This window comes from Otolemur garnettii, unplaced genomic scaffold, assembly GCF_000181295.1.
Source record: "Otolemur garnettii isolate 467f Iridium unplaced genomic scaffold, OtoGar3 scaffold00018, whole genome shotgun sequence".
NCBI classification, from domain to species: domain Eukaryota; kingdom Metazoa; phylum Chordata; class Mammalia; order Primates; family Galagidae; genus Otolemur; species Otolemur garnettii.
This window is the reverse complement of record NW_003852413.1, coordinates 21,156,283-21,170,863: the sequence shown is the minus strand read 5'-3', so window position 1 is coordinate 21,170,863 and position 14,581 is coordinate 21,156,283. Positions and strand designations below refer to the sequence as shown.

At 39.4% G+C, this 14,581-nt stretch overlaps 1 protein-coding gene across 1 annotated transcript in view; it reads right to left on the bottom strand.

Annotated features, from left to right (window-relative positions):
* The window catches only part of BRCA1 (BRCA1, DNA repair associated), a 91,214-nt gene that overhangs the window by 51,649 nt on the left and 24,984 nt on the right, over window positions 1–14,581 (bottom strand). Inside the window, exons 5-10 of the mRNA XM_023511242.1 lie at window positions 12,835–12,974; window positions 11,732–11,837; window positions 10,511–10,556; window positions 7,361–7,437; window positions 3,126–6,548; window positions 2,354–2,439 (exon numbers count right to left, since the gene is read on the bottom strand). Coding sequence (XP_023367010.1) covers window positions 2,354–2,439; window positions 3,126–6,548; window positions 7,361–7,437; window positions 10,511–10,556; window positions 11,732–11,837; window positions 12,835–12,974 — 3,878 coding nt within the window. The remainder of the gene's footprint in view (window positions 1–2,353; window positions 2,440–3,125; window positions 6,549–7,360; window positions 7,438–10,510; window positions 10,557–11,731; window positions 11,838–12,834; window positions 12,975–14,581) is intronic.

The following is a 14,581-nucleotide window of genomic DNA, read 5'->3' as shown; positions in this document are numbered from 1 at the left end:
AACCCGCCACCTTAGGTGTATGTGGCTGGCGCCTTAGCCGCTTGAGTCACAGGTGCCGAGCCTTCTATTTTTATTTTATTTTATTTTTCTGAAACAGAGTCTTCACTTTGTCATCCTTGGTAAAGTGCTGTGCTGTCATAGCTCACAGCAACCTTAAACTCTTGGGTTCAAGTGATTCTCTTATCTCAGCCTCCCTAGTAGGTGTGAGTACCGGGTGCCCATGACAATTTCCAGGTATTTTTAGAACAGGGTCTCGCTCTGGCACAGGCTGGTCTTGAACTCCTGAGCTCAGGCAATCCACCTGCCTTTGCCTAGCAGTGCTAGGATTATGGTGTAAGCCAGCCAGCCTGGCCTTTTGAAGTTGGTTTTCTTTTAAAGACAAAGTAAAGGCTCTGTCTCAAAAAAAAAAAAAAAAAAAAGACAGAGTAAAAAAATGATTAGGGTATTTAAGCACTATGACTACTCAAAATTTGCATGAATCTATTAACATTTTACATAGGCTGTGTCTGAAAGATTTGGTATTGTGAGATTCATAAGACTCATAGGTTACTCCACTTTTAAACAGGTCTAATGTTGAAAAAACCTTCTGCTCATGACATTTTAGAAAAATACTATCAGTAATCCTACCTAGATTACTAGCTCATGATTTCTGAGATTCTTTGACTCTTTAGTTTCTAACAGAAAAAACATAGAGCTAATTCACACATTTACCTGTTTGGTTCATTAGACAACTATTTACCATACATTATGCACCAGTCATAATATCTTAGTGTTTGTGATACAGACCTCACAGTGCTATTGTAAATAGGAATACCTAGTGGTCATTCAAGAGAAGATGTGCTGGACGGAAGGATCCAACAAAAAGAGCCCTAATAAAGCCTATAAGGCCAGTTAATGTTTTTAATTTAACCAGGGCGACAGCTTGAGGTTCTGTCTTAAAAAAAAAGGAATTCTCTATCTCCTATATACTTTTCTTTGGTTCTCTCTCTCTCTCTCTCTTTTTTTTTTTTGAGATAGTCTTACTCAGTTGCTCTGGGATTGAGTGCCATGGCATCATAGCTCACAGAAACCTCAAACTCTTGGGATTAAGCAATTCTCTTATCTGAGCCTCTTGAGTAGATGGGACTATAGGTGCCTGCCACAACACCCAGCTACTTTTTAAGAGACAGGGTCTTGAACCTGTGAGCTCAGGCAATCCACCTGCCTCAGCCTCTCAGAGTGCTAGGATTATAGGGGTGAGCCACTGCACCACTCCCCCTCTTTAAGAGTGTCTCACTCTATCACTAGAGTGAGACTGTGACTAGAGTACTATGGCATTATCATAGCTCACTGCAATCTGAAACTCCTGGGCTCAAGCAATCCTCCTGTCTTAGCCTCCCGAGTAGCTGTGACTACAGATGTGCAACACTGTGCCCAGCTAATTTTTTGTTTTTATTAGAGATAGGGTCTTGATCTTGCTCAGGCTAGACTTGAACTCATGACTTCAAGTGATACTCCCACTTTCAGCCTTGCAGAGTGCTAGAATTATAGGTATGAGTTACCATACCTGGCCATTTTCCTTGGTTCTTTATAAAAGGGGAAAAAATTCCACTTCAATCATTTTGTCTGTCTGTGCTACTCTGGATTTAAGTTAGTCTGAAATGTGACTTTAATTGTTTTGATAGATGCTTGATGAAAAAACTTTGCAAAAGGAAACCTGAACAAATAAGACATCTCTGGGAATAAGATCAGTAATGTAAAAAGAAAGAGGTAGTTTATTGAATGTCAAATATAATACATATGGCTAAGGTAGACATAATCAGAAAATGGAACCTAAAACTTTAAAACACATAGGACAGAATTAGGTGACAGGCATATTGAGAGTCTTAAATCTATATCCAGAAAGGATCATAGAAACAACAAACCGAAAAGGCCTTTTTAAGTCTGTCTTTCATCAATTTAGTCACCATGGAAATCTTGCAGAAGTGGAGAGACAATATTGGTGACAACTCAGGTACAGAATAGGCAATCATCTCAAAGGTTTCTTTGTGACTCTGATGGGCTTTAGGCCTAGAGGGATTTGCTCTTTACAGAAGATGGGCAGTTGAAGACAATACCTCTATATCTGTAGGTTTAACTCATTTATTAAATTTAGTATTTAGCACTGTGTAGTGAGCTAGATGGTATGTGTTTGTGTGACTATAGGTATGAAATAAAAGACGGTATGCATTGCATTAAGGTATTTGTAACTGAATTTGATAACACAACTATTATGTCATTAATTCAAAGGGATGATGTAAGCAAATGTAAAAATATAGGATGTATACCACTGAATGCATAGGATACCACACACATATCCAAATGTGCTTTTTACCTGAGTGGTTAAAATATCGCTCTGAGAGGACAGCCCTGAACAGTCTTCAGAGAAGCTTTCACTCTCATACCCAGATGCTGCTTCACCTTAAATAACAGAAACAGATGTTCAGACATAAAAACAGAGTATAAACAGCATAACTTGTTGCATCTTTCTCTTCCCATTGGCAGGACAGGTTGTACTTTCACGTGACACATGATTAAGCTCCTTAGCTTTGGGACACCAGAACTTCCTCTCAGAAAATGAAAACTAGAAACTCACCAATAATTAGGGCATTAAATCTCATTCAATGAGAGATGACATTCTAGCTGGGTCAAAGACTTTTGGCTTTTAAGGAAAAGCACCTTAGGAGCTTTAAGTTTTTTTTTTTTTTTTGAGACAGAGCCTCAAGCTGTCGCCCTGGGCAGAGTGCTGTGGCATTACAGCTCACAGCAACCTCCAACTCCTGGGCTCAAGCGAGTCTCCTGCCTCAGCCTCCCAAGTAGCTGGGACCACAGGCGCCCGCCACAACGCCCGGCTCGGCTATTTTTTGGTTGCAGCCGTCATTGTTGTTTGGCGGGTCCGGGCTGGGGATTTGAACCCGCCACCTTAGGTGTACGTGGCTGGCGCCTTAGCCGGTTGAGCTATAGGCGCCGAGCCAGGAGCTTTAAGTTTTAAGTTTAAGAAGCAGTTACTTTAATTATACTCCATAAATGTGCTCCACAAAAGGCAAAAACATTTAGCTCATTTCTATAAATAGACCAGGGCAAACACAAAAACCTTATTCCAATACCTAAGTCTGAATCCACACTTTGTTCTTCTTGGTGATTATCTTCTTCCAGGCTAGGTTCCCTTTCTTCATCATTTGAAACCAATTCATTGTCACTCAGAACTTCCTGGTTTTCTGACTGATCCCTCATTTGCTTGGAAAGAGGATCAGACATCAAGAAGGGATCCTGGGTGTTTGTATTTGCAGTCAAGTCTTCACTGCACTGTGAAGAAAACAAGCTAACAGAACACTTCGCTTCCTCGCTAAGGTGATTTTCCTGGGATGCCTTGACCAGCGTTACCTGGTTACTACAGTCATTTAAGGTATTCTGCAAAGATACCAGGGTCTCTTCTGTTTTTCTAGACAGACACTCAGTGGCAATAGTGCTTTGTCTGGTAGATTGAGAAGATGTATTAGTTACTTTGCCAAATAGTAAGTGTTGGAAACAGGGAAGCTCTTCATCTTCACTAGACATGTTCTCTTCTGAGGACTCTAATTTCCTAACCTCTCTTTGGTGAGCCTGAGTCAAATGTATATGGGCTAAAGGGCTAGGGCTCCTGCTAATCTCTCTTCTCATGACATTTTTGCTAAAAACAGCAGATCTTTCCTTAATGTTATTTTCAGCAAAACTGGTATTTTCCTTTAGTTCATCATCAACTAATAAGTCATCAGGTGTCTCAGAACAAAGCTGAGAAGCATGACTACTTCTCGTAGGTTGTTCTAGGTTATCTGAAATTAGACATGAAGAAAAATCTGGATTAACAGGTTGAACTACTCCATTTTCTTGCCCTTTTATTTTAGGATGTTCACAATTACTTATAGGAAGATTTTGTTTATAGACTTCAGGTTGCATAAGACCTAATCTAAGCACAGCATTCAACTTAGGTCCTCTGTTTTTATCTAGTTCTGCTTGAATGTTTTCACTACTGGGGCCTACTTCGTTAACACTGGAGCCCACTTCATTAGTACTCGAGCTTACTTCATTGATACTGCTTGAACTGGCTTCTTTATAAGCACTTTCTCTGTTATTTTGGTTAATTGTATTCATTGTACTTGGAACGGTGTTCTCGTTTCCTACTGCTTTTTCAGGTAACACTGAATGTTCTTCAAACCTTTCCTCTAACAGGTTTGTATTACATTTAGTTTTATCAAATAGCCTGATAGGAGAAAGTGGTGGTATATGATAGAGGTTTTGTAAAATTCCAAGTTTATTTACAGTAATGGATTCAGTTTCATTGTCTCGAAACTGATTTGACAAACAAAACCTAGATGCTTCTTTGATGCTGTATTTGGCATAATCATCTGTTTTCTTATCTTTCTGACAAACTACAGAGAAGCCTGTATTGATATTATTTCCCTGTATATGCTTGATTTTAGGCTCTTTCATTCCTGGATTTTCTATTTGTTCACATTCAAGAATGACTTTTGAACCTTTTCTTAAGGACGCAGAGAGAGACTGGGCACAGACTGTTGCACATTCCTTTCCTAGGTTTGAAAACAGAGCAAACGACTGACGCTTTGAAAACTTGAATGTATTCTGTAAATACTGAGTATCAAGTTCACTGTCTTCCATTTCCATGCTTATCTTCTGAATGTGGTTAATTTCATGTCTCAATGGATCCTTATAGCCCTCTGTGTCATTTCCAGTATCTTTAGAGCAACCATGGATTAGTTCCTTGGGGTTTTCAGTGGCTGTACCCTGACTTGCATGTTTATTTGGTGCTGTTTTCACCTTCCGTAAGACTTTAACTTTCAGTAACGAGTTACTGTCCTGAGTACCATAATCAGTATCAGGTACCAATGAAATACTGGTGCTTTTTATAGATCTTTCTTCACTTTCAATTTGCAAAACCCTTTCTCCACTTAACACCGGACCTTTGGTACTATTAGACACTTGAATTGTTTCTTCTAAGTTCTCTTCTGTTTTTTTTCTTTGAAGGCTAGGATTGACAAATTCTTTAAGTCTATTAGAACCTGAACAGTTAGTAAAAAAACTAGATATATTTGTTAATGCCACTTCTGGGAAAGTATCACTGACATGTCTTTTACTTATTTGCTCATTTGGCTTGTTACTTTTCTTGGCTCCAGTTGCAGGTTCTCTATCTTCCATGAGTCCAGGCTTTCTGCTATGCCTGACTGGTATTTGGTCAGAACTTTTATCCTTTATTTCTTCACTGCTAGAACAACTGTCAATTTGTAGGTTGGTATGATTAGGAGGGCTTGGATTTTTATTGACTACTAGTTCAAGTGCACGAATATGCCTGCTAGAAGACTTCTTCCTCAGCCTTTTCTTTTTACTTGCTTTTGAATTGTGAATATTTAATTCTAATTTCATATTACTTATACTGCTGCTTATAGGTTCAGCTTTAGTTCCGAGAGAAGATTCTTTTTCCAATGATTCTGTTGAGTTAGCATTTTTTTCATTCTGAACATAATCACCTTTTGTTTCATTCTCATAACCACTATTAGTAATATTTACCACGTGACTATTCTGATCCACTTGGTTAGTTCCCTGAATTCTCTTTTCAGGTGTCTTTTGAACAACTGCCAAATCTGCCTTCTTGATAAAATCCTCAGGACAAAGACCTGATGTAGTTCTCCTTTTACGTTTTAATTTATTTGTGAGGGAACACTCTTGTGTTATCTGTGGCTCAGTAGCAGCTGCTCTTATAATTAGATTTTCAGTTACATGGCTTAAGTTAGGGAGGCTTGCCTTCCTCCGATAAGTTTTCCCAAATATTTTATCTTCAACTTTACTCTTTATTGGTTTGGAGTGAACTCTTTCACTTTTACATATTATAGGATAATGAGGATCACTGGCCAGTAAGTCTATTTTCTCTGAGGAACTGGAATATCCATCTACTTCACTTGGAACTTCTAAGGCTCCAGCTACTTCAGCATGTGATTCAGAACCCTCATCATGTGAGTCATCAGAAGTTAACATTTCATCACTTCTAGAAAACCATTCATTAACTTTCTGAATGCTGCTATTTAGTGTTATCCAAGGAACATCTTGGCTATCTCTAGGATTCTTGGAGCATAGAAGTTTCTCCTTATTCTGTTCTTTTCTCCCATATGGGGGAGCAGTATTCAGATCTACCTTTTGCTCAGGGCTGCAAGTGTGCCTATCATTGCATGTTTCCTTACTTTGAGCCGATCTGCTCTGTTGGCTCCTTGCTAAGCCAGGCTGTTTGCTTTTATTACAAAATTCAGCCTTTTCTACATTCATTTTGTCTTTAGTGAGTAATAAACTGCTGCTCTCATGCTGTAATGAGCTGGCATGAGTATTTTTGCCACATGGCTCCACATGCAAGTTTGAAACAGAACTACCCTGATACTTTTCTGGATGCATCTCAGTTGCACGTTTCTCAATGGTGTTCAAATCCTTATTACTGGATTGATGATGTTCAATACTTGTTATGTCCTTCTCAGAAACCATACAAGTAGCTGAAAATACACAAAAATAACAAGGAGTTTAAAAATGGAATCATTATGGAAAAATGAATACTTAGTACAACTTGGAAGGAGAAATCAAGCAAATGGCTATATTCAGAGACACTAACCCCATAAGCCACCAAGTATACTGCAGATATAGTTAATGCTCTTTCATTTAATTCCTATTTCCACTCAAGATCATTAAAATTTTAGTTTCAGAATTTTTCCTATGCATAAACCGTTAACCTATTTCCCTAACCATAAAGAGTAAATTAAAAGCAGATTAGTCATTAGACACAGTTCTGATGTACTCTAAGGATTACTGGCCATGAAGTCTACTTAATACTTTATTTTATCCACAGGCTCATACTCCCTAATTTAAAAACCAGGGGTAACAACAGTCCGGCGTTGTGATGGGCACCTCTAGTCCCAGCTAATTGGGAGGCTGAAGCAAGAGAATCACTTGAGCCCAAGAGTTTGAGGTTGCTGTGAGCAATGATGCCATAGCACTCTACCGAGGCATAATGAGACTCTATCTAAAAAAAAAAAAACACTAGTAGGCAAGAAATGAAATACAAATACCACAATTAAAGGTAAAGGGCAGGTAAAGGGTAAAGGTAAAGTTTGTAGGGTACTAATATAATTGCATTAATCTAATACCATTTATCAAGCTATACCATGTCATCTGAGAATGATATTCTAACTCTGCCAAGAGATAGTGTGAATTATAAAGGTCCAAAAAGGTCTTCAGAATAATCAATTACAGTAGTGTATCTACTCTATCTCTGTTTAGCGCCAGTTAAGTTGGGAAGGCTTGCCATTACCCTTTTTTGCAGAATCCACACTGGATTTAACCCTGGCTCCTTGCGGTGTGATTTGTAATAGTTCTTGATCTCCCACACTATAGGAAAAAGACAGAGAAGTCCTAATGAGAAACACTAGTTACCATAATTTGCCATGTATAATGCATTCCCAGAAATAACGTGCACCCGTCATTTGGACCCAAACTTTTAGGAGAATACTCCATGAAAAAGTGGCTGTCTTTCAGCCAGAAGAGACACATCTGGGGAGGGCTAATGCTATTCTGGTAGATGTACACATCATACTGCCCTCCCACAGCTACCCACTCTCTGAAGGCTGCCTGTTCCTTCTTTCCTGAGAATCTGTCCCTCCATGCCACACTGGAATAGTGGCCAAGACAGCCACGTGAGTGGCCATGGACAGCATGGCAGGAGCTTCTGAGGCTACTCAGCATGTGGGTAACCAGGCAGGTTCCTGGGGCCTGCCTGGGGCTCTTGGTCCCCTTGGTGGCTGAGCTTTAGACCTTGGTCTTCATTCCACAGTGCAGCTGCCTGTTTCACCAGCCCCACCATTGTCCCCTCCCAACTACAGCACTCAGCAGACTTCTCAGGCCTATTCCTAATGGAATCCAGATTCTCCTGGACTGGAACCCCATGCTCCCAGCAGGTCCAGGCAGGAGGGCATGGCAGCCCTGGGAGACCCTCTGGGCTCTCCCATTCCCAAGCCATACTACTCATGTATAATGCACATCCTTACATTTCCCTTAAAAATTTGGGCCAAACGATCCATATTATACACAGCAAAATACAGGGTATACGCTCACAAATCTATAAAAAGAGCAAGATCAAATATCTTAGCTCATGGAGTAAGCTGACTAATCTGATTCACTTATTGAAACCTGCTCTCTCTTTCAGTAACTTCAGTTGAAATGAAATGGTAAAAGACTGAGAACACACAAAAATCAGAGCAATAGCATAGAACATTGCATTATGGACATGCAAATGACAGCCAAATTTAAATGAATGCCAAAAGTTAGTTTTGTTTTGTTTTTTGAGGTAGAGTCTCATTATGTCACCCTCAGTAGAGTGCTGTGGTGACATAGCTCACAGCAACCTCCAACTCCTGGACTTAAGTGATTCTCCTGCCGTAGCCTCCTGAGCAGCTGGGACTACAGGTGCCCACCACAACACCTGGCCATTTTTTGTTGCAGTTGTTATTGTTGTTTAGCTGGCCTGGGCCAGGTTCCAAACCTGCCACCCTTGGTATATGTGGCCAGTGCCGTAACCACTGTGCTACAGGCACCAAGCCCCAAAGTTAGTTTTTAAAAAGATATACATACACACACACACACACACACACACACACACACACATATTTGGAGACAGAGTCTCAAGCTGTTGCCCTGGGTAGAATGCTGTATCATAGCTTACAGCAACCTCCAACTCTTGGGCTCAAGCTATCTTCTTGCCTCAGTTTTTCTACTTTTAGTAGAGACTGGGTCTCACCCTTGCCCAGGTTCAAACTTGTGAGCTCAAGCAATCCACCCTTCTTAGGATTTTTTTTTTTTTGAGACAGAGCCTCAAGCTGTCCCCCTGGGTAGAATGCCGTGGCATTACAGCTCACAGCAACCTCCAACTCCTGGGCTCAAGCGAGTCTCCTGCCTCCGCCTCCCAAGTAGCTGGGACCACAGGCGCCCGCCACAACGCCCGGCTATTTTTTGGTTGCAGCCATCATTGTTGTTTGGCGGGTCCAGGCTGGGGATTCGAACCCGCCACCTTAGGTGTACGTGGCTGGCGCCTTAGCCGGTTGAGCTATAGGCGCCGAGCCCCTTCTTAGGATTATCGGCACTAGCAACAGTGCCCAACCAAATACATCTTAATATCCAAATTAAGATATATCTTAGGCTTGGCATCCATGCTCAGTGGTTAGGGCGCTAGACACATATACCGAGGCTGGTGGGTTTGAACCTGGCCCAAGTCTGCTAAACAATGACAACTACCAAAACAAACAAACAAACAAAAAAAAAACAAACCAAAAGCCAGGTGTTGTGGCGGAGGCGCCTATAGTCCCAGCTACTTGTGATGCTGAGGCAAGAGAATTGCTTAAGCCCAAGAGTTTGAGGTTGCTATGAGCTGTGATACCATGGCAATCTACTGAGGGCAACATGAGACGGTCTCAAAAAAAAAAAAAATAAATAAAAAGATGTATCTTAATATCCAATGGGATGGAGGAGACATCCCAATATAATACAAAGACCTTGCTACACTGCTTTCAGGGCCCTTTTTTTTTCAGGCTAAAAATAACTTCTTCTCCATTAGGAAAGTCATTTGTAAACAAAAACTGACAATGACATCATTATAGTTCAGATCCAATCTTAGATAGGATCAATTAGTAATTCCTAAGGAAACAATATAGCAGATAACACAGTTAGGGACTGCTTGTGGATTATTATATAACTTATACAGACAAAGTATGAAATACAGGTGGCAATCAGGAACAGAGGAAGGAATTAAAAATGGAGACCTATAACATTTTCATCAGCCACAATTACCACTGTGTCAATGATACTTTTAACATATATGAATATTCAGCTAGAGAAGAACAATCTGCTAGAACCAAGTATGTACATGCACAGAGCCCCACAGTTATGTTAAACTCCTCTGAACAGGCTCGGCATCCATAGTTCAGTGGTTAGGGCAGCAGCCACATATACTGGGGTTGGCGGGTTAAAACCTGGCTTGGGCCTGCTAAACAACAACGATAACTACAACCAAAAAATAGCTGGGCGTTGTGGTGGGTGCCTGTAGTCCCAGCTACTTGGGAAGCTGAGGCAAGAGAATCGCTTAAGCCCAAGAGTTTGAGGTTGCTGTGAGCTGTGACGTCACAGGACTCTACTGAGGGCAACGTAATGAGACTCTGTTTCAAAAAAAAATACCAAAAAAGAAAAAAAAAGAACCTCCTTTGAACATTACTAATTAATAAATCAAACAAGCAAACAAAAAGGAAATTAAAAAAAAAAAAAGTAAATTTCTTCAGCTATATGTGTAATAATATCAGGGGATTAATGATCTTTGAGATGTCTTCTAATACCACGGTTCTAATATAGAAAACCATCAATCTTTAATATTAGCAAGGAAAATACCATCTTCATAGACAAAGGCTCTTTGACTTACCTGTAACAACTTGCCTTATCAACTGTATCTTCAGAAGAATCAGATCCTAAAAAAATTTACCCCCAGTCCCCCCCAAAACAAGTCAGTAAAAGGTTTTTTACTGAAAGGGCTAAACTCAAAAGATGTACTTGTTAAAAAAAAAATTAAGTTTTTGCAAAATAGGTACTCATTTATCTAGAAGTATTCACTGTGCCTTAATTTCCTCATCTATAAAATAAGTATCACAGTTAACAACTCCAGAGGATTGACATACATCTTAAATGATTTATACAAGAAAAGTGCAATAGGGCTTGGAATAGTTAACTACCTTTAAATATTAAGTACTATAATATTTAAATTATTTTCATGACGTAATACCTATTGTCTAAGAATTTATTATCTTAAGGAGGAAAAACACATACAGGAAATTTCAATAAAATCTACTAAGTATTATGGAAGATGTGGTGGTTAGGAGTTCAAAATATGGCCACCCTTTACAATTATAAACATAATCTAGAACATAAGCCAACTAGAGAGACTCTTTTAAACTCTGAGTTCAGTTCTTTTCTTTGGAGACATGAGTGGAAGATAAGTTAACTATGAGGGAATATAGATTTTATTTTACTCTAATTTTTTTGAGACAGGGTCTCATTTAGTCATTCAGGGTAGTGTGCAGTTAAAGCAATTCTCTTGCCTCAGCCTCCTGAGCCTGAGTAGCTGAGACTACATATAGGTACATACTTCCACATGTGGCTGTTTTTAATTTTTTGTTGAGACAGGTCTCACTACATTTCTTAGGCTGATCTTGAACTCCTGGCCTCAAATGATCCTCTAGCCCTGATCTCCCACAGTGCTAATATTACAGGCATTGAGTCACTAGGCCCAGACATTAGCTTTTCTTAAAATGCTTCCTCATGTAGAATGATATATCTTGGATCCCTCTAAATATTGCTACAATCCATCATGTTCTTTCTTTATTACTCTCCATCTTTCCAAAATAATACTATATATCCTTAAACCAGGCATCTTTTGTTGCTCCCTTTTAAAGTAAGATTTCTTAAGGTGGGAACCACATCCTTTAGATTATTTATAACTCACCATAGGGCTGATAAAATTCACTTTCTAAAGCTCTCTACTACATTCATAAGTTATGAACAGAGTTTTTGGCCTATACTGGCAAAACTGTAAGATAAGCAATCCACCAATTATTATTCTAAACTTTAAAAAATCTGAGACCCTTACCCAATTCAATGTAGACAGATTTATTCTGAGGTTGTATCTGCTGCTTTGTCCTCAGAGATCTCACAATTCCAAGGTTGGAGAGTTGGACGCTAAGATTGGTTTCCTGCTAAGCAGTACATTAAAGAACAGTCAACCAAGTTTTGGCCATTTCTATGCTTTTTGTCTGAAGACGCTTGAGGCCACAGACAAAACATATCAACCATCATCAGTCAGCTAAAACTTATCACACCTGGAAAATTTCCTGAAAAACTACACAAAAATGTCTGCATTATATATGATTTGAATTTCTTTGGTCTATCTGTTTTAAATTTTTCAAAACTGATTTTATATGATCTGTGTAATCTTTTAAAGTATTAAAATAGTATATTTTGAAGCTGATATTTGATATATATTTCCTATCACATTTGATAACAGGGTTGGAGACTAAGATAAATTTTTAAAAGGGATAAATGACAACAATAAAATCACTACATTCCTAAGAATAGTAAGAAAAAGAATAGTTAAAAGCCCAACATTACTTTGACAAAGCTTCTATACTTCCTTTTCAGCCCTTGTATATCTCCAGAAAAAAAAACCAAAAGCTAGTACCATGAGAACTATTACTTTTAAGATCCCCATTATTCATTCACATATCAGTAATGACAGAGCAAATCACTACATTTCTATGACAATTACATTTAAGTTGAAATAATTTTCAAATGCTTAAAAATATCAGTGAACTGGTGGCCATTTTAGATAGGCATCAGAGCAAATAAAGCTCTAAAGTAGAAGGGCCTGCATGTCTTTTTCTCTCTCTTTTTTTAAATTTTTGAGATGGGAATCTTCCTCTGCTATCTAGGTTAGTCTTGAACTCCTGGGCAAACCTCCCGCCTCAGCCTCCCAAGTAGCTGGGACTATAGGCACATCCACCTTGCTTCCTCTCTTGACCACACTAGATACCTTGACTTCTGAACTCCTCTAACTCTTATTGATTAGGGTACTTTTCCAACTACTTTATTCATCATCTTCCCTTCTATACTGACTTTGTATATGAATGATTTAGAACATTCACCAACTCACAATGCTCAATAAAAAGATGACAGAATAGATGAAAATGGTTTTACCAAGGTAGGATTTTCATGTTTGCTCTGTCGAAGTCTTTTGGCACGGTTTCTGTAGCCCATACTTTGAATGATAGACACTTCATCTTTTAGAAGTTCAGGAGAGTTATTTCCCTTTTTTGCAAAATTATAATTGTTTGCAACTGTAAATTATAAGAGAAAATGTTATTTCTGTAATCATTAAAAAAGTATGCACTGTAATCAAACCAAGAGAAACCCTGTGTATGTTCTTTATTATGTTAAAACAAGACAAAACATTAGGGTTATCTCTAATTTTTTTTTTTTTTTTTGAGACAGAGTCTCAATTCTCATCCAGGGTACAGTACCCTGATATAATAGCTCACAACAACCTCAAACTCCTGAATTCAAGTGATTCTCTTGCCTCAGCCTTCTAAGTAGCTGAGATTGCAGGCTCTATAAGGCTTGGCTAGTTTTTTCTATTTTTTAGTAGAGATGGGGTCTTATTCTTGCTTAGGCTGGTCTCGAACTCCTGAGCTCAAGGGATCTAACTGTCTCAGTCTCCTAGAGTGCTAGCATTACAGGCGTGAGCGACTGTGCCCAACCAATACTTTTATTTATCTTTTTTTTTTTTGACACAGAGTCTCAGTCTATTACCCTGGGTAGAGTGCCCTGACATCAGAGCTCACAGCAACCTAAAACTCCTGGGCCCAGGTGACCCTCTTGCCTCAGCCTCTTAAGTAGTTGGGACTATAAGCAACCTCCACAATGCCTGGCTAGTTTTTTCTATTTTTAGTAGAGATGGGGTCTCCCACTTGCTCCAGCTGCTCTCAAACTCCTGAGCTCAGGTGATCTACCTGCCTTGGCCTGGCCTCTACCAATATTTTTAAAAATCAACTTTGGAAATTCTACTCCTTAAAAATGCAAACATAGACCATCAAAGTTATTTTTAGTCCTTGCTTTCTATCTCAACACTAACAAATCTGCTATTAATTCAGTATTTCATGAATCAAAGACACCAACAATGTTACATGCATCATTATTTTCTGTACCACTAAGAAGGAATGCTAAATTTATTTATTTATTTATTTTTGAGACAGAGTCTCACTCTGTCACCCAGACTGGATTGCAGTGGTGCTAATGTAGCTCGCTACAACCTCCACTTCCTGGAGGCTCAAGTGATCCTCTTGTCTCCTAAGTAGCTGAGAGTATAGGCACACATGAGCATACTTGGCTATTTTTTTTTTTTAATTTTTGGTAGAATCTCACTCTGTCACCCAGAATGGATTGCAGTGGTGCTAATGTAGCTCGCTACAACCTCCACTTCCTGGGCTCAAGTGATCCTCTTGCCTCCTGAGTAGCTTAGCTTATAGGCACACATGAGCATACTTGTCTATTTTTTTTTTTTTTAGTTTTTGGTAGAGATGGCAATCTTACTGTGTTGCTCACTATGAGCTCCTAGCCTTAAGAGATCCTCTCTCCTTGGCTTCCCAAGTGTGGGGATTACCATACCCAGCCCATAAAGACACCAAATTAAACAATGGCACACCATTGATAGTAAAATGGCTCCCAATTTCAGAGATGTTAAGATGTGAAAAATATACATCTTAAGAGTGATGGCTCGGCACCTGTGCCTCAAGCGGCTAAGGTGGCAGGTTCGAATCCCCAGCCCAGGCCCGCCAAACAACAATGATGGCTGCAACCAAAAAATGGCCAGACGTTGTGGCAGGCGCCTGTAGTCCCAGCCACTTGGGAGGCTGAGGCAGGAGACTCGCTTGAGCCCAGGAGTTGG